The following is a 20,643-nucleotide window of genomic DNA, read 5'->3' on the forward strand; positions in this document are numbered from 1 at the left end:
CAAAGCGAGCAAATTGTGCCGGGTATCTCGCGCAAACAAAGTCCGAGTAGGATGGTCGCGGGGTTTTCGCCGTAAGAGTTCGGCACTACTTTCTCGGGGATCGGAGGGAATCCATGAGGATTTCCCCGCGTAAAAAAAGTAAAAAAGTAAAAAAGTGAAAAAGTAAAAAAAAGAAAAAATGAAAAAAAAGAAAAAAGTCATTGTTTGGAATCACATCTGTTTTTTTTTACTTTTTCCTTTTTTTATTTTTACTTTTTTCACTTTTTCACTTTTTCACTTTTTCACTTTTTATTACGCGGGGAAATCCTCATGGATACCCTCCGATCCTCGAGGAAGTAGTGCCAAACTCTTACCGGCGAAAACTCCGCGAATATCCTACTCGGACTTTGTTTGCGCGAGATGCCCGGCACAATTTGCTCGCTTCGGGACACCTCCGCATTCAATGCAACATTTTTGAATAAAATTGCAACGATTCGAATTGATAAAGATAGCAGATACACATTTTAAATCACAATTTGTACTTAAAAAACTTACTTTTTTCAAATTGCGATAACTCAGCGAAAAATTATCGTATCGAGTTCCGCCAAAGCGCATTTTAAAGAGAAAAGTTCAAATTTTTACGTGCTTAATATCCCATTGAGCTACGTCAACTGATTTACGCCGTGCAATTCAGGAAAGTGGACCTTCTATTCAGCAGTTTTGCAGGTTCACATTCTATCATTTGTCATTGCAAAACTGATCATTCCACGTAATCAGCACTAAAATTTTTTCAAACTACAGACTTTATGCTTCATTTTCGTTTTTTAAACACCTCGATATCATAATTATTAGCTGAGTTATCAATTCTTGAACTTTGACAATTTTTTATTACTTTTTAAGTGTACCGTTTTTTTTGGCCGAGTGTAGATTCCTTGTAACATCCTACATAAAAAATTATAAGGGTAAGATAGTCAAAAATCGAATAGTTTACGAGATATTTACATCTTAATCTAACATATTTTGATATAAAATACAAAATATCTCGTAAATTATTTAGTTTTCGATGATCTTACCTTAATACTTTTATCGCACAAAATAATGAAAGGAATCGATTGGTGTAAAGAAAACACAATTATTTTTAAAAAAATATCTAATTTGCAATATATATTTTTTTTAATAATTATGCGTTTTCTTTACATCAATTGATTGATCTTGATTTTCTATGCATAAAAATATTAAGGTAAGATTATTGAAAACTGAATAATTTATAAGATATTTTGTATTTTATGTCAAAATATGTCAGATGATAGATGCAAAATATCTCGTGAACCGTTCGATTTTTGACTATCTTATCCTTATAATTTTTTATGCAGAATGTTACACTAAATCTATTTACATAAAATATTTAGGGTAATTTCATTTTAAAAAATTAAGTTGACCTTAAAATAACCTTGAAAACCGTCTCCTACAAACATATTTGTAACATCAACTTATCTCCCCTTTGAAATACTGCAACTTTTATTTGAAATAGCTTTTTCTAGAAACAATATTTTTGGAGATAAAAATTTGTAACGCTTTATTTTGAACACCCGGTATATGTATATAGTTAATATATAGGTTCATTTAAAAAAGAACATAAATGACTTTTAAATAATCTTGAAAAGTGCTCTTTAAAAAAGTCAGTAATGTCATCTTCTGTCCCCCTTCAAATCAAACAACTTTTGTTTTAAACATTTATTGTACAATCAAAAATGAAAAAATGATTTAAAGTGTAAGAGTTTTAACACCCTGTATACATATACAGGGTGTCCCACTTTAACTTTCACGCTTGAATATTTCGAAACCACAGCAATTTCGGGAAAAATGTTTCAGACAAAAGTTGCAGGGTTGGAAGGAGGCTATATTCAGTGGCGGTAACAGATTGGTCATTCGAGGTCATTTTCAAGGTCATTTGAAGGTCAAGTCCAATTTTTTAATAGAAACCCATACTTTTTATTACAGATTCTAATTTTCCGTCGAAAAGTAAGTAACTTTTGTCGGAAACATTTTTTTTAAACGCCCTCATCCCGAAAACTCAGATTCAACCTTTGGCGGACCAATGATAATAACTCGTTTTATAACAGACACTGAAGTTCTTTTTTTTTAGTATTTTACTGTTTACCGTCAGCATTAGCGTTACCCAGTGTGCACCACGTGGAGGTTGCTGATCGAATTTGCACACCCTGTGGCCCTGAAAAAGGCCGATTGCTCCGCTTTATACTAATCCATGAGTGTTCAAAATGTCTTCCAGCATTTTTTAAACATAATACGGTGCATAGCAGTACGTAATTTCAGAAGAATTATATTATGTTTAAAAAATGCTGGAGGACATTTTGAACATCTCATGGATTAGTATAAAACGGAGCAATCGGCCCTTTTCAGGGTCACAAGGTGTGCAAATCCGATCAGCAACCTCCACGTGGTGCACACTGAGTAACGCTAATGCTGACGGTAAACAGTAAAGAACTTCAATGTCTGTTATAAAGCGAGTTATTATCATTGGTCCGCCAAAGGTTGAATCTGAGTTTTCAGGGTAAGGAGAGCGTTAAAAAAAAATGTTTCGAACAAAAGTTACTTACTTTTTGACGGAGATCAGAATCTGTAATAAAAAGTATGGGTTTCTATTTAAGAAATTGGACTTGACCTTCAAATGACCTTGAAAATGACCTCGAATGACTAATTTGTTACATCCACTGAATAGCCTTCTTTCAACCCTGCAACTTTTGTCTGAAACATTTTTCCCGAAATTGCTATGATTTCGAGATATTCAAACGTGAAAGTTAAAGTGGGACACCATGTGTCCCATTTTATTTTTGTCAGTCAAATATCTCGATATCACGTAGTTTTAGAAAAAAAAATTTTTCAAATAAAAGTTGTATGACTTCAAGGGAGACATAAAACAGTGGCAGAGATTTGACCTTGGATAGTCGTTTGAAGGTCACATGAAAGTCATCTTCAATTTCTTAAATGGAACCTTCTATTTTTCATTGCATATTTATGTAGCTTATCTCGAAAGCTTTCCAAAATACTATAAAAAAGTATTTTTCTCTTAAATACTTTTTGAGTTATAAGGTTTGAGGTTAACAATTTTTTGACATAAAATGTAATCTTGTAAAATATTCAGTTTTCGGTAATCTTACCTTAACACTTTTACGCACGGAATAATGAGACCAATTACTTAGTGTTAAAAACACAGTTGCGTTTAAGAAAAAGTACGCAGCTGTATGTTGCAAATTACTTTTTTTAAAACAATAATCTTTTTTCTTCAAATCTTTGCCAATATCTTATATCCTCCTTGAAGCCATACAACTTTTGTTTGAAACATTTTTTTCTAAAACTATGTGATATCGATATATTTTACTGACAAAAATAAAATGGGACACCCTGCACACACACACATACACACACACACGCACGCACACACACACACACACAGAGAGTGTTCGATAATTCGCGAACCACCTTTCGTGGGCAGATAGAGCATGTTGAACTGAATAGAAAAGTCCTCTATCATTTTGCGATTTTCGCAATAATTAATGAGAAATAAATTAAAGAAGATCAGCCAATTCGTGCGATGATAAGCGCGCGGCAAGAAGAGACAGTCAGTTTTATGTCGTTACTAAGCACGCAGCGAAAAAAAATAGTATAATGTTACACGGTTGCTAAGCGTGCGATGAAGTGGGAAGGAGCGCTTTACAAAAGACAATGGCCGCGTTCAGCAGAAAAAGCAGCTTTGCAACTGTTGTAAAATTCATGAATCTGATTGGTGTATTCTCTTAGATTCAGCTAAGATGAAGAGAATACACCAATCAGATTCACGAATTTTACAACAGTTGCAAAGCTGCTTTTTCTGTTGAATGCGCTCTATGAGTACGTTTACACGTCACCCTTAATTGGTTAGGCTTAGAACTACAGATGTTATTAAATCCAATTAAGGGTGACGTGTAAACATACTCATTGAGTACGTTTACACGTCACCCTTAATCGGATTTAATAACATCTGTAGTTCTAACCAATCACAGCCGTTCCATTCTTCAGAGAAATAGCTATGATTGACCAATCTTATAACTACAAATGTCATTAAACCCGATTAAGGCTGATGTGTAAACGTACTCATTAACTACATATACGAGTAGCGCTAACGCTGGACCCCGAATTAATACTTTGGAACAATGTTTAGAACAACTAGAACAACCTAGAACAACCTAGAACAACCTTAAAAAGTTCGATTTTCGAAAAATGGGGTGCCAGGTCAAAAAATTGATTTCTTTAATTTTCCGCGAAAATTTTTATTATATAAATTTGATTTTCTGAAACAATCTAGAACAAGTCTAGAACAACCTAGAACAACTTTTAGAATTTTAAAATTTCAAAAATGGGGTGCTAACTTTATACAGGTCCCGAGTGGGATGTCTCTTTTCGCCGCGCGCTTATCATTGCGCGAGTTGGCTGATTTTCTTTAATTTATTTCTCACTAATTATTGCGAAAATCGCAAAATGATAGAGGACTTTTCTATTCAGTTTAACATGCTCTACATGCCCACAATAGGGTTCGCGAATTATCAGACACCCTGTGTGTGTGTGTATATATATATACATATATACCAGGTGTCCCATTTTAAAGGACCCACTCAAATATCTCATTGTCAGAAACACTGCGTTAAATCGAAAAATGTTTCCTACAAAAGTTGTAGGGTTTCGAGGGGGACATAACATAGTAATATTCATTTGACCTTGGGCGGCATCTCCAAGGTCAAGTGAAGGTGAGAATTTGAAGGTGAAAAGGTGAATTTTGAAGAAAATAAAAAAATGCTTCAGATAAAAGTTGTTCAAATTAATTAGTAGAAAAAGATGTTATAATAAAAAATATGGGTTCCATTTAAAAAATTTATTCTCACTTTCACGTGTCCTTGGAGACGCCGCCCAAGGTCATATGAATATTACTATGTTATGTCCCCCTCGAAACCCTACAACTTTTGTAGAAAACATTTTTTGATTTAACGCAGTGTTTCTGAGATATTTGAGTGAGTCCTTTAAAATGGGACACCCGGTATATATATATAAACACATATACAAGGTGTCCCTTTGATTATATAAATATGGACTGCTAGTGCTTATATCGAAATCCAAGACCTGTTGCGACATCAATGACCAAGTGGTGAACAGAGGAACTAATCCTTGTGAAGCTTTGCTATAAGTTTGCTACCGTGTTATTTACGTATTATTTACGTATTTTTATTTTATTCGATATAAGATGATTATATATTGTTTCATAGAAGGTTGTAAATCGACGAGATATAAACGAAAATATGATGAAAATCATATCAACGAAACATTTTATGTTTTAGATTCTTAAGACACCCACGAGTAGATTTGTATACCATAACTTCAACAACTGAAAAAGTTTTTAACATGTACAAATTACAAAATAAATTAAAATGTAAAAATGTAAAAATGTGGATTGTAAGTGATGTTATTAGAAACTTAAATTTAAATATAATTTTTATAAATTTTGAAACATATTTTAGAATTAGATATATTAGAAAACCATAAGTATGAATTAATTTAATTAATCATATTAGAATACGTAGAAATTAAGTTAAAATACGAAGCTAAAATTCTTTCTCTGAAAATGCACGAAAATTTTATTAGACATACATATGTACAAAAACCGTTTCGTTTAAGGGATAGTAGATTATATGAATAAATATTGTATTTTACGATTTTCATGATTTTATATTTGTTTCCTCTTGTTTTTTATCATTATCTCTTATTTATTCAAAGAATAATATTATAATGTATTTTATTTTTATCTTTGACTCAAAGATTTCGTTGAATATAACCTTGATGTGTTTGAAATCCCTGCTTTTTGGTCATCGGGGCGGGGCCTAACTCTCGCAATATATCGCAATATATCGAATCAATGTTGGATTCTTTCTTTAGCATTGTCCATATAGGAAAAGTGGGGGTAACTGGCAGTCCATATTTATATAGTCAAAGGGGTGTTCCATTTTAACTTATACACTCAAATATCTCAAAACCAAAGCATTTTCAAAAAAATGTTTCAAATAAAAGTTGTAGGGTTTTAAAGGGACTATTAAAAGAAATATTTAAATTTTGAGCCCAATAAAACCTAAGTCAATTTTTTCAATTAGGAACCCTTACTTTTTATTACGGATTTGTATTCTACGTAAAAAAATACATAATTTTTGTTCTTAGTCATTTTTCGCTAAAACCCTTTCAACGGTCCCAAACCGTCGATTAAAGTTTTAACATTCTAATACAATGTAGAATGCTGATTTTTTTCTTGAGGTATCAAAAGGAGAGGGTCCATAAGGCCGGTTTTTGGCCCCCTCTGAATTTCATTTTTAAATATCAGAAACATTTTATTTTTGTAAGAACTATTGAAATCAGGTGATTTTAGGCTAAACGGACGTGTTTTGAAGCCTGTAACACCAATTAATACCATTTTTACCATCAACGTTCTTGTACCATCTATACATCATTTCCTTATATTTGTGTGTGTTGTGTTACATTTTGATGTGTAAAATAACAAATATTTCATGTTTTTTAGTAAATACTGTTCCGAAATTGAAAAAAGTGGTCGGCATCATTTTGTAGTCAACTATAAACTTCATGTGCCCTCTGTCCTCATATATAAGTCCGTGATTTTTCGATTGCCTATGCATATACGAGTATATCGTTAAGCTATATTTTCTTGTTACTTTTTTATATAACCAACTTTATATAACCATTTTATATAACCATATTACCATCTCAAATAAATATTCACAATAATTAAAAGATAAATAAACAATTTATTTTGAAAAAAATTGTGCAAAAAGAATGCTAATACTAAAGAACATGAAATATTTGTTATTTTACACATCAAAATGTAACACAACACACACAAATATAAGGAAATGATGTATAGATGGTACAAGAACATTGATGATAAAAATGGTATTAATTGGTGTTACAGGCTTCAAAACACGTCCGTTTAGCCTAAAATCACCTGATTTCAATAGTTCTTACAAAAATGAAACGTTTCTGATATTTAAAAATGAAATTCAGAGGGGTCCAAAAATCGGCCTTATGGACTCTCCCCCTTTAACAAATAAATTTGTATTATAAAGTTTTGTGCTGATAATTTGATAGTTTAACAGAATTTCGAGGAAAACCATGTTGGGCCTAATAAGGCTCTAATTGTTTTCTTTGCATGGAAACATTTATTTTCAATTAATTGTCTATTTTAGCCTGAGTTCTTATTTTTTCCAGCTTAGTAGATGAAAATTAGAGTGGAGCAAGGTCTGGAGATTGACGGGCGGAACAGGGAAGGTCTTCCCACTCGTTTCACATACGTGGAACCAAAATGGCGGCCGCTAGATGCCAAATGTTCAAACTATAGTTTTTTTGCTCCCTGTCAGTTTAAAAAAGAGGTTAAGGATAAACAGGAGTTCTTCAAAAAGTTAATATGATTGAAATTACATCAAAAAATGATAAAATAAAAAGAATCAAATGTATTGGAACTAATATAACCTAACCTAACCTAATCTGAATCACTCACAACCGGGTGCCCACTACTACCACTCTTTACTTTTCTCGTACGACACACACTCACACATACTTCGTGGATCCAAAATGGCGGCTCATGCAAAGACCTTCCCTGTTCCGCCTGTCAATCTACGGACCTTGGAGTGGAGGGCCCAAAATGGTGGAGATGCGCAAGTCTAATAGAAGTGAGGGTATTTTGATCGAAAAATTCTTGTAAAAAATTTTTATTTTTTTTTGTTTGTATTTTCTGTTAAAGATTTAAATATTGAATTTTTATGCATTGTATAATTAATATTTTTATGCATATATTGCAATAATAAAATTGGAACAATTTAATTGGGGTCTTATGGTTGAAAATAAATGTTTTCATGCGAAGGAAACGATTGGGGCCTTATTGGGCCCTCCGCTTCAATTTTCATCTACTAAGCTGGAAAAAGTAAGAACTCAAATTGAAATAGACAATTAATTGAAAATAAATGTTTCCATGCAAAGAAAACGACTAGGGCCTTATTGGGTCCAACATGGTTTTCCTCGAAATTCTGTTAAACTATCAAATTATCAGCACAATACTTTATAATACAAATCTATTTGATTTAAATTTGATACCTTGAGAAAAAATCAACATACCACATTGTATTAGAAATTAGAATATTAAAACTTTAATCGACATTTTGAGACCATTGAAAGAGTTTTAGCGAAAAATGACTAATAACAAAAGTTATGTATATTTTACGTAGAATACGAATCCGTAATAAAAAGTAGGGGTTCCTAATTGAAAAAATTGACTTGGGTTTTATTGGGCCCAAAATTTAAATATTTCGTTTAATAGTCCCTTTGAAACCCTACAATTTTTATTTGAAACATTTTTTTTAATATGCTTTTGTTTTGAGATATTTGAGTGTATAAGTTAAAATGAGACACCTATACATATATGTATATACATATATACATTGTATACATTTATATACATGTATATATATATAATATTATATATATATATATATAGTTTTTCCTAATTAAGTACAAAAAATGTATTTCTTAGCTTATTTTATGAAGAAAAGGTTATATAAATATATGTTCTAAACTGTTTTATTTTCAAAGTACAAAGTATCAAAGTTATGAAAAAAATATGAAAAATATAGAAGATTGACTAAGCACACCGAATTTCGAATCTTTGAAATACCAAACAGAATAAAGCAGGTGGCTTATTGATACACACGATATCCAGCTTTTAAATTACAGTTTTTAATTTCAATTTTTTATTTTAGCTCTGTTAAAAGGACAATTTGTACACTGTCTCATGATACAGATAGCGCTGCGTGCAATATGTTTTTCCGTTTTCCTTTCTTAGTTTCTTTTTTGTTTTATGCAGTTATTTACTAGAAAAAGGCGCTACTCTAATTTGTAGGTTACTCTGTATAACGACACGTTTATTATTGTACGTTGAGATATTACTGTACGAAATAAAACTTTACTTTATTTACTACCACTGCTATATAATTATCAAGTTATGGGCCCAGAAGAAAACGCCCAGCAAAAGTAAAAGGTCAACGCAACGGGAAATAAGTAAATTAATCGTACATATTCGTTCCGGAAATCTGTTTGTAAAAACTAACCTACAACATGGTGGAAGAAGACAGATACAAGGTTCCTCTGTTTGATGGAACAAACTTCAGCAACTGGAAGTTCCGTATGGAAACCCTGTTAGATGAACATGATCTGACAGATTTCATCGAAAGAACTGTAACTCAGATGGTCGAGTTGAGGACCACGGACACAGCGGAACAACGATCCTTAAAAGAAACGCAACTACGATCGCTGAAGAAAAGTGATCGAAAATGTAAGTCTCTAATTGTACAGCGGATTGCAGATAGTCATCTAGAGTACATTAAGGACGAAGATACAGCGTACGGAATCTGGAACATCCTGAAGAATACATTCGAAAGAAAAGGAATCGCAAGTCAACTCAGGATACGGAAGAAGCTGCTGACTATGAAGTTTGATACTTCAGAGACAATGAGTGCACATTTCTTGAAATTTGATAGACTAATTCGCGAATTGAAATCTACAGGTGCTGTGGTTGAAGAGACAGACGTAGTATGTCATTTATTATTAACGCTACCAACGGAATACGATGCTGTGGTAACTGCATTGGAAACATTGTCGACGGAACAACTAAAAATTAGTTTCGTTAAAAATCGACTATTGGATGAAGAGGCTAAGCACTGCAGTTCGGATGTAACAGATGATGGAAATAAACATGCAGCGTTTGCGACTAGCAAAAACATCATCAAGAAAGGTAACAATACTAAAGTTACAGATAAGAATAAAATTAAATTAAATTTTCAGTGTCACAATTGTGGAAAGTATGGCCACAAAAGAGTCGACTGCAGAAAACCTCAGAAAGACAATAAAAATGTATCCGGAAGTGCACACCTCACCACGAAGAGTCACAGGAAAAATTCTGATACAGAAGAAGAATTCGCATTCAACACGGAAACTGAGCTTGAAGGAAAAACCTCTACTTGGATACTGGATTCAGGCGCAACGGAACATCTAGCTCGTTCGAGTGAAAACCTTGTAAATATCAAGACTCTGGGAAATCCAATACAGATACACGTCGCAAAGTCTGGTCATAAATTGACAGCAACGGAATGTGGAGAATTTAAGGTACGCACGCAAGTAAATGGTCAAGTACGGCCTATAATAATAAAAGAAGTGCTAATTGTACCTCATCTCCAATTTAATTTATTGTCTGTTCGAAAGCTAGAAATGAACGGATATACAGTGCAATTTTGCAATAGAAAAGGCATCATACAGAGAGAAGATCACATTATAGCAGTTGCATATCGGAAGAATAAATTATATGAGCTTGAATTCTGTACTGAATCTGTGACAGCTAATGTATGTAATAGTAAGAATGATATTGAAGTTTGGCATAAAAGATTCGGTCACATAAGTTACAGTGCGCTGAAGAAATTGCCATCAATGGTAAATGGAATCAAGTGGAACGAGAGGATCATCAAACCAGAGTGTTGTGAAGTATGCATAACTGGCAAGCAAACTAAATTGCCACACTCACAAACTCGTATACGTGCAAAAAGGCCCCTGCAACTAGTACATAGTGACGTATGTGGCCCCATGGGCACGGAATCCTATGACAGGAAGAGGTACATGCTGACTTTCATCGATGATCTTACACACTTCACAGTAACATACACATTAACTGAGAAGAGTGAAGTTTTCAAATATTTCAAACAATATCAAGCAATGGCAGAAGCGCATTTTAATTTAAAGTTGAGCAGATTGAGATGCGATAACGGACGTGAGTATCTTTCTACTGAAATGAAGAACTATTGTGTTCAAAGAGGTATCCAGTACGAATTCACTATCAGATATACACCACAGCAAAACGGAGTTGCTGAACGCATGAATCGTACTATTATAGAACGTGCACGGTGTATGATTCTAAATTCAAAGTTAAGCAAAAAGTTCTGGTCTGAAGCTGTACTCACCGCAGTTTATCTCATAAACAAGAGCCCGACAGAAGCAATAAAAGGAAAAGTTCCTGCAGAACAATGGTATGGAGAAAAGCCAGACGTTCAGAAGTTAAGAGTATTTGGATGCATAGCATATTTAAAACTACCCAAAGAATTAATTGGAGGAAAGCTTGATTCACGCTCCAAGAAGTGCCTAATGGTTGGATACTGTACAAATGGCTACCGCCTTTGGTGTCCAGAAGAAAAGAAGATTATTCTTGGTCGCGATATTATTTTCAACGAATCAAGATATAGTCTTGAAGAGGACTTCTATAAAGCAACACCTAGAGAAACTCAAGAAAAGGCTACATCGTCAACTGAAATAAATCAGATCAAAGATAGTAACAATAACTCAAGTAATTCAGAAGAAAGTGACACATATAGAAGTGCTGATGAGGAAGAGCTGGATCATGATGGAAATACAAATATATCAAAGCCAGATAATCTACAAAAACCTGGTACTCCACGATGCAGTACAAGAGTCAAGACTCGACCAAAACATCTAGAAGACTACATCGGAATAGCACTAAATGCTGAAGCATTTGTTGAAGACGTCCCTCAAGATTATCAAGATATTAAACAACGAGAAGATAAGGATAAATGATACAACGCAGTTCAAGAAGAGATTACATCTCTATTATCAAATAAAACTTGGACACTTACAAAACTTCCCGCTGGCAAGAAAGCTATCGATAATAAATGGATTTTTAAAATCAAAAGAGATCAAGATAATAATATTCAGCGGTATAAGGCCCGTTTGGTAGTAAAAGGTTGTGCGCAAAGAAGAGGATTCGATTACACTGATACTTACGCACCTGTGGCATACATTACTACAGTTAGAACTCTTCTGTCTATCATCAATTACGAAGGTCTATTTACAAGGCAACTAGATGTGAAAAATGCATTTCTGCATGGACGAATAGAAGAGGATATATACAGGGTGTCTCAGACCACCCGTATCACCCTATTATATCGAAAACTGAGCGCGGCAGACAAAAATGTTTCAGACAAAAGTTGTAGGGCTTCAAGTAATGCATTACATAGTAATATTAGTATGACCTTGAAGTGTGTTGTCAAGGTCATATAAAAATGACCTTGAAATTTTTAAATGGAAATACCTATATTTCATTCCATATTCTTGTAGCTTATCTCGAGAGCTTTTCAAAACACTATATGTAAGTATCTTTTTATTAAGTAGTTTTCGAGTTATGGAGCTTGAAAGTTACAGTACCGCCGGCGTTAGCATTACTCAAAGTCTACCGCGCGGAGGTTGCCCGGTCGGATTTACATTTCTTTTGTATGTGCGCGCGCGTATGTCTGTGTGTCTGTGTGTGTGTGTGTAAATGTATAGCTAGATGCTACATGTGATTAGGCCTGATGTTCGAAATGTTTACCGTTTACTTCAATATAAGCACGTATTCTTTTCTTGAAATTATTTGTTGCATAAAGAATTTCATCGGCATCTAAAGAACGAATAGCGTCGCGTATTCTATGAATCATATTATCTCTTGTCGTTGGGGGTTCGCAGTATACCAGATCTTTTACTCTTCCCCACAAATAGTAATCGAGAACACTGAGGTACGGTGATCGTACTGGCCAATGATGTGGGCCATATTTGCCTATCCATTTGTTTGGAAACATATTGTTCAATCGTTGACGAGCAACTATAGATGTATGCGCTGGGCATCCATCTTGCTGAAAAAACATGTTTAGGCGTAATTGTAGAGGAATATTTTCAAGCAAAGCGGAAGATTATTTTCAATGAAATTGGCATATCGAGCACCGTTTAAGTCCTCTTCAAAGAAAAACGGCCCAACGACATGTTTTTCAATAATTCCGCACCAAACATTGACTTTCCAAACATGTTGATGGTCAATTTCTCGGAACCAATGAGGATTTTCTTGTGCCCAATAACGACAGTTCCAAGTATTTACAGACCCGTCACTTTTAAATGTGCTTTCATCAGAAAATAAAATTTTCTGATGAAAGTTTTGTGGTTGTTGACGTATCCAATTGCAAAATTCAAGTCTGTTTCTAAAATCGACAATCGTCAATGCTTGGTGAAGACTCATCCTGTACGGATGCAGCTTGTTTTCATGAAAAATCCGGTGGATCGTGGCACGACTAATACCAGAATCTCTTTCTCTACGCCTTAATGAATCGTGGGGATACAATTGAGCAGATGCAAGAATTTCTGGCGTCCTTTCCTCTATAACTGGGCGTCGAATTTGTCTACCTTTATTGTGATCAGGTTGAATAATGCCTTTATTAATAATTCGTTTACTTAAGCGAGAAAAAACATTGTATGAGTGAGGAACGCGATCTGGGTATCGTTCTCGCCACAATCTTGCAGCTGCTCTAAATTGACCACCACATTCGCCTAAAATAAGCATCATATCCGAAGCTTCTGCGTTTGAATACGACATAGCTGATTAATGAGAATTTCGTTACGTGCTTTTCTGCAAGAGAAGATCATTTTTCTTCGCTGGAGAGCCTGTTAATAATTCCGCTTAAGTGAATTTTATGTACGGATTAATTGTTACGCCATGCGCCGCCTAGCGATGCTTTTTGCCGATGAAATTCTTTATGCAACAAATAATTTCAAGAAAAGAATACGTGCTTGTATTGAAGTAAACGGTAAACATTTCGAACATCAGGCCTAATCACATGTAGCATCTAGCCATACATTTACACACACACACACACAGACACACAGACATACGCGCGCGCACATACAAAAGAAATGTAAATCCGACCGAGCAACCTCCGCGCGGTAGACTTTGAGTAATGCTAACGCCGGCGGTACTGTAACTTTCAAGCTCCATAATTCGAAAACTACTTAATAAAAAGAGACTTACATAGTGTTTTGAAAAGCTCTCGAGATAAGCTACAAGAATATGGAATGAAATATAGGTACTTTCATTTAAAAATTTCAAGGTCATTTTTATATGACCTTGACAACACTCTTCAAGGTCATACTAATATTACTATGTAATGCATTACTTTTGTCTGAAACATTTTTGTCTGCCGCGCTCAGTTTTCGATATAATAGGGTGATACGGGTGGTCTGAGACACCCTGTATATGAAAAGGCCTCAAGATTTTGAAGAGCAATTAACAAATAATGAACTAGTATGCAAATTAAATAAGTCTCTCTATGGCTTAAAACAAGCGCCCCGTGCTTGGAATGCAAGATTTGATCAATTTGTTAAAGGTCTTAACTTAAAAAGATCTGAAACTGATATGTGTCTCTATACTAAGATTACAAATAATTGCAAGTTATACATTCTGCTTTATGTAGATGATATTCTTTTGGCAGGTAACAATGAACAAGAGTTACTTGATCTGAGAGATGCATTGATGCAAGAGTTCCCAATTACAGACTTGAAGACACCGCACTATTTCCTCGGAATGAAGATTGAATTTCGGACTGATGGTATTTTTCTAAGTCAACGAGCATTCATGGAACGTCTTCTGGAGCGCTTTAATATGGCGGAATGCAAACCAACTAAAACCCCTATGGAAGCACGAGTTAATTCAACAACTGAAGAAGGAGCAGAGTGCATCGTTGAAGCTAAGCCGTATCATGAATTGGTCGGATGTCTGATGTACTTGATGATCTATACCAGACCAGATATAAGTACCGCAATTAATTATTGCAGTCGTTTTCAGAACTGTGCTACTGAAAGCCATTGGAATTGCTTGAAGCGTATACTACACTACATCAAAGGAACTCTAGACTATGGCTTATATTTTCAAAAGAAGAAGTGTTCCGAGCCACTACTAGCATACGTGGATGCTGATTGGGCCAACGACAGTGATCGAAGATCTATTACCGGATACCTGGTTCAAATATATGGTGCTACGGTAACATGGGTAACCAGGAAGCAGCCTACAATAGCTCTGTCATCGACAGAATCGGAGTATGTGGCATTGGCCACTGCCGCATCTGATGTCATATGGTTCAAGAAACTATTGCGTGACTTGGGAATCAACTATGAAGAACCTATTACTGTTTTTGAAGACAATCAATCGTGTATTCATTTGTTAAGTAAATGGGAGCATCGCAGGCTAAAACACATTGACATTAAATATAATTTTGTGAGAGAACTATGTAATAGTAAACAGTTGCAAGTTAAGTATATTTATACTGAAGATCAGACTGCAGATATTCTGACAAAAGGTTTGACAGGTGCACGGTTTGTCAAACTACGATCACTCATGGGTGTGAGCATGTTCAAAGCTTAAATTTTATTTTATTCTTAGAGTTGTCAAATTGCAAGGGGGTGTTAAAAGGACAATTTGTACACTGTCTCATGATACAGATAGCGCTGCGTGCAATATGTTTTTCCGTTTTCCTTTCTTAGTTTCTTTTTTGTTTTATGCAGTTAGTTACTAGAAAAAGGCGCTACTCTAATTTGTAGGTTACTCTGTATAACGACACGTTTATTATTGTACGTTGAGATATTACTGTACGAAATAAAACTTTACTTTATTTACTACCGCTGCTATATAATTATCAAGCTCGAAAACGGTTCATTGTTCCAAAAAACATAAGAGGCAATTTTTGTATATTTTTAGTTAAGAATTTTTTAAAAATTATTAAACTTAAGAAAAAAACAGTAAAGAAAGACAAACGTATCATTTTTTTCATTAAAAAATTTAATATAATTTAAAAATGTTTTATCGATACTGGAAAATGGTTCTTAATATCATCATATACGTGTACCAAATTTGAATAAAATATCTCTTTAAATGTTTCGAGATTTTCAAAATTTTCATATTTTTTTCACACACCACCTTTGACACATTGTATTTTGAAAAGAAAGCACTTTAAGATATGTTTATATAATCTTTTCTTCATAAAATAAGCCAAGCAATATTCCTTTAATTTTGTACTTACTTCCCAGATAGCCAAATCTGTCAAGAGCATGTATTAAAACTGTGTGCTATATATTTTTGGCAGCAAAAAAACTGCAAATTTTATACAAAACTTGTTATATCAGATAATGATAGCAGAACGTTGGCAGAAATGTTATAAAATCTGCTGACATAATTTAGCAACAAGTCAGTAGCAAAAATCAAGCAGGATTTGTATAGAATTATCATAGCAGATTGGTAGTAGAAATCGAGCAGGATCTGCGCAACGCAGTTTGATGTCAGATTGACGGCAGAAATCGAGCAGGATCTGCGCAACGCAGTTTGATGTCAGATTGACGGCAGAAATCAAGCAAGATTTGCGCGCGCACAATCTGATGGCAAATTGACAACAGGATCTGCATTTTGCAGTTATTTAATAATTCCTTTGCCTACCGCTATGCGATGTATTTTCTCGCAATCAAATTTCTGTTAAAAATAGATATAAAGTCTGCAAGTCGTGGCTATTAATAAAAGATCAAAAGTATATTTTTCTATCAGTTTAATTTTTGATATCTGACAAGTCTAACATGAGAATATTAAACTTATTAGAATCAATAGGATATACATGGAAAATTATCCATTTACTTTCTATTTGAAGCATAAAGCAGAATTTAATTCTCATATAAATTATATCTTAAATTTCTTTATAAATTATAAATTTAATTATTTTTACAATTTATTTTATTAATTTAATTAATAAATTAAATTGAACATTTAATTGCTATGTGAGATATAACTACATACAATATAATATGTTATACATTAAATGTCATATTTATGAAAAAAAAAATTATAATTAACGGATAACACATCTTATGCACCTGTTATATATTCATCGAAAAATATTGAATTTTATTATACTTATATGTTGAAATGGCAAGAAACTGCAGATCCTGCTCGATTTCTGCCACCAATCTGCTATTAGAGTGTGTTTGACAGATCTGCTCGGTTTCTGCCGCCAATCTGCCATCAAACTATATTGTGCAGATCTGCTCGGTTTCTGCCGCCAATCTGCTCTCAGATTTTGCTTCTATAAGCACTAACTATGCTAGCAGAATATCATCAATTGCGGACACAGTGGATAGGAATCTGCTGTAAAATCATGATTAGATCTGCCGACATGCTGCTAACATTTTGCTATATAGAAAATACCCTGCACATACATATATCATTTTATTATCAATTTTAATCTAATAAAATTTTAGTAATAATGTAATAATACTTTTGATTGAAGTATTATCTATATTATATTGGACTGTTCTTCCGAATGGGACACTTCGAGTTGAGGGCAGCCCTTTTGCGTACTGAAAGTAGATACCAAAATAACATATTATATAAAATTTCAGTCGCGGCAAATTATTTTTTCAAATGTTTTTATTTAAAAAAATTTTCTTTAAAAATTTTATTTTAAAAAATTGGACACCGCACGTGCGAAAATCCACGCGCTGCCTACCGACGGGGAGGGTGCGGGAGGGGGGCCCCCTTGCACCCCCCCCCGTGTGTGTGTGTGTGTGTGTGTGTGTGTGTGTGTGTGTGTGTGTGTGTGTGTGTGTGTGTGTGTGTGTGTGTGTGTGTGTGTGTGTGTGTGTGTGTGTGTGTGTGTACATACGTTTCTGATATGCGTGGATCTGTCCAATGGCGTGGAGCCCCCCGTAGGGGGGGGGGGCGGAACTCACTGCATCCACGCATGTACTTTGCAAGATGAAACGAAGTTCACTCAACACCTAACATTGATATAATGTACCTAATCCTGAAGGATTACAATCCATTCATGACAACACCCAGATATTTATTTATCCCTGCTCTTGGAGAGAATTCTCTGCTTTAACCAAAAACACAAACTGATAATTACAAAGTATTCTCTGCTTTAACCAAAAACACAAACTGATAATTATAAAGTATTCTCTGCTTTAACCAAAAACACAAACTGATAATTATAAAGTATTAATACTGTTATTGAGTTTAATTGAGATTTTACTTTTAGGTAAAAACTGTTGAAAAAATGATTTGCCGCGGCTGAAATTTTATATATTACGTTGTTTTGGTATCTACTTTCAGTACGCTAAAGGGCTGTTCCGAACTCGAAGTGTCCCATTCGGAAGAATATCCTTATATTGTTATTTTAAAAGCATGTTGATACACCAACATCTCTTGTTGTTAGAGCAAAATTCAATTTAAAAAATTGACTAATGATATACTTATAACCCCAAAAAACAAATTTGTTTATATTTTTTAATTTTACAAGAATTTGTTTCTGCATCTGTACAAACATATATTAGACTACTAAAATAGAGTAGTAACTTTTTAAGTTAGGCTTGCTTCAAACATTTGAGCTGCATTTCATTATTTATTGCCAATACTGGAAATCTATATAGTTCACATTAAATAATACAAGTAAGACCATGCACACAATGGAAAAAAATATTAGAAACTGGAATAAATATATATTAAATATTAGAAATAAAAAGAGAAAGAGAGAAAGAGGAATTAGGAATTATTTTATTCCAAAACAATAAGAAATTAAAATTAACTAAAATGCACAATGCATTGAGAATTAGGAATAAAAAATAAAAGTGACGGAATATTAAATATAACTTATACAGGCAGCCGTGAATATAAACACGAAATTATAAATAATTTGACTTTTACAGAATATACTAGTTTACAAAAAAACATTCTAAGAGAAAATTTTTTTAAAATTAATTAATTTTGAACATCTAAAAACTAATTTCTATTTTATTTTTGTAAAGACTATTGCTTATATATATACATATATATAACACAAAATTTTTTAAAACTTAAATAAATACCTTAGCGCCATTAATAAAAGCCGCTCTGGAGTTAAAAATTTTCTTAAATTGTTTTTTTTAATTAGAAATGGAAAAATTTTTTCTAAAAGCTTATTATTATATAATATATTTTTGATATCATTTTAGTATAACGAAAAGAGAGATCTGCATTTATATAAGCTCTTTCACAAAGGTTGAAAAATTATCTAGACTATTTCTTTGTAAATTGATAGGATAAATGAATCCATCAGCGTCTATTTCTCTAAAATTTATATCTATCTTTTCCTCTTTAATATAAGTAAACTTACTATTAATTGAAAAATTAAACATGATAATAAAAATGTTGGTCTGGGATTAGAGATTTCTATCCCGTACTTGGTTAGAAATGTCTAAATTCATATGTTTATATTTATAAGCTAAAAATATAAAATATACATAACTAAAAATATAAATATTTTTGGTTATAACTGCATTACACAATTTCTATATTTATATTTTATTTTTTTAATTGTGCATTTAATAATCTCTATTCTTAATTTCTATTCCTAATATTTAAAATATATATACATATATATATTTCAATTTCTAATATTTTCTCTATTGTGTGCAGCGCCTAATTATAGATTTCCAGTACTAAAGTACTAACAGTGAATAATGAAACGTAGCCTTGAAACAACATAACCTTAAAAACAAATAATTTTGAATTAATTAACACCATGAATAAAACAGAATTTAGAGTAATTAAAATATAATTTCATTTTTACATAAAATTTTAGTTGAACTAAAATATAACGTATTGTGTAACACATTATGATACAGAATCGACAAAATTTAGAGTATTAAAATTTTTTTTAACCTATTTTTATGTAATATTATTTCTTTACCTGATATAAAATTAGATCTTCAAGCTCGTCGTCCATAATATTTTAATGAATTTAAACGATTCTTGTATTACTAGTTATTTCTACATCAAATTATATGGTATCGAATAGCACTTTACTTCTTCGTTTTGATACTGATATCAATCAGATTTCGGATTAGGAATATAAAGGCCTATTCACAAGATCATAAACAGGTTAGGTTTTGTGTACAATAGAGAGAAAATATTAGGAATAAGAATAAATTTTAAATATTAGGAATAGGAATGAGAGGAATATATAGAGATTAAAAATAACGCACAATGTGAAAATAATAGTACTCTGCGTTGATACCACTGCTTTGTAGTCATAACATAATCAAAAATATTTATATTTTAGCTTATATAAATTTAAATAATACGAATTTAAACATTACTAATCAAGTACAGGGTAAAGAAATCTCTAATCACAGAGCAACATTTTTATTATTTAATTTTAGATAGTCTAGATGATTTTTAACTTTTGTGATAGAGCTTATAAATGATGCAGATCTCTCTTTTCACTATTCAAGAATGATACATCAGAAATATATTGTATAATAATCTTTTAGAAAAATTTTTCCATTTCTAATTAAAAACAATTTTAAAAAATCTTTAATTCCAAAGCAGCATTTATTGATGCTAAGGTATTTATTTAAATTGTTTAAAAATTTGTATCAATAATTTTTATAAAAAACTAGAGAATACTTTTTAGATGTTTAAACTTAAGTAATTTTTTTATTTTCTCGAGAATGTTCTGTTTTTTTTTTGTGAACTAATTTTTGTAAAAAATCAAATTTATTCATGAATAATATATATATATATATATATATATATATAATATAATATATATAAATATATATATATATATATAATATAATATATATAAATATATATATATATATATTTATATATATATTTATATATAT

At 32.6% G+C, this 20,643-nt stretch overlaps 1 protein-coding gene and 1 pseudogene across 2 annotated transcripts in view; both read right to left on the reverse strand.

Moving 5' to 3' along the window:
• The window catches only part of LOC145934409 (protein phosphatase 1L), a 67,944-nt gene extending 48,054 nt beyond the window's left edge, over positions 1-19,890 (reverse strand). Inside the window, exon 1 of one of the 2 annotated variants that reach the window (XM_083034790.1) lies at positions 19,704-19,888. In XM_083034790.1, coding sequence (XP_082890916.1) covers positions 19,704-19,739 — 36 coding nt within the window. In that variant the 5' untranslated portion in view covers positions 19,740-19,888. Of the gene's footprint in view, positions 1-19,703 lie in introns of both variants that reach the window. The other variant, XM_083034792.1, reaches the window with a different exon arrangement.
• LOC145933713 (uncharacterized) lies at positions 12,480-13,368 on the reverse strand (annotated as a pseudogene).
• Positions 19,891-20,643: the final 753 nt, after the last annotated feature.

This window comes from Prenolepis imparis, unplaced genomic scaffold, assembly GCF_030444845.1.
Source record: "Prenolepis imparis isolate NDT839.2.m4 unplaced genomic scaffold, iyPreImpa1.0 SCAF_3, whole genome shotgun sequence".
NCBI lineage: Eukaryota > Metazoa > Arthropoda > Insecta > Hymenoptera > Formicidae > Prenolepis > Prenolepis imparis.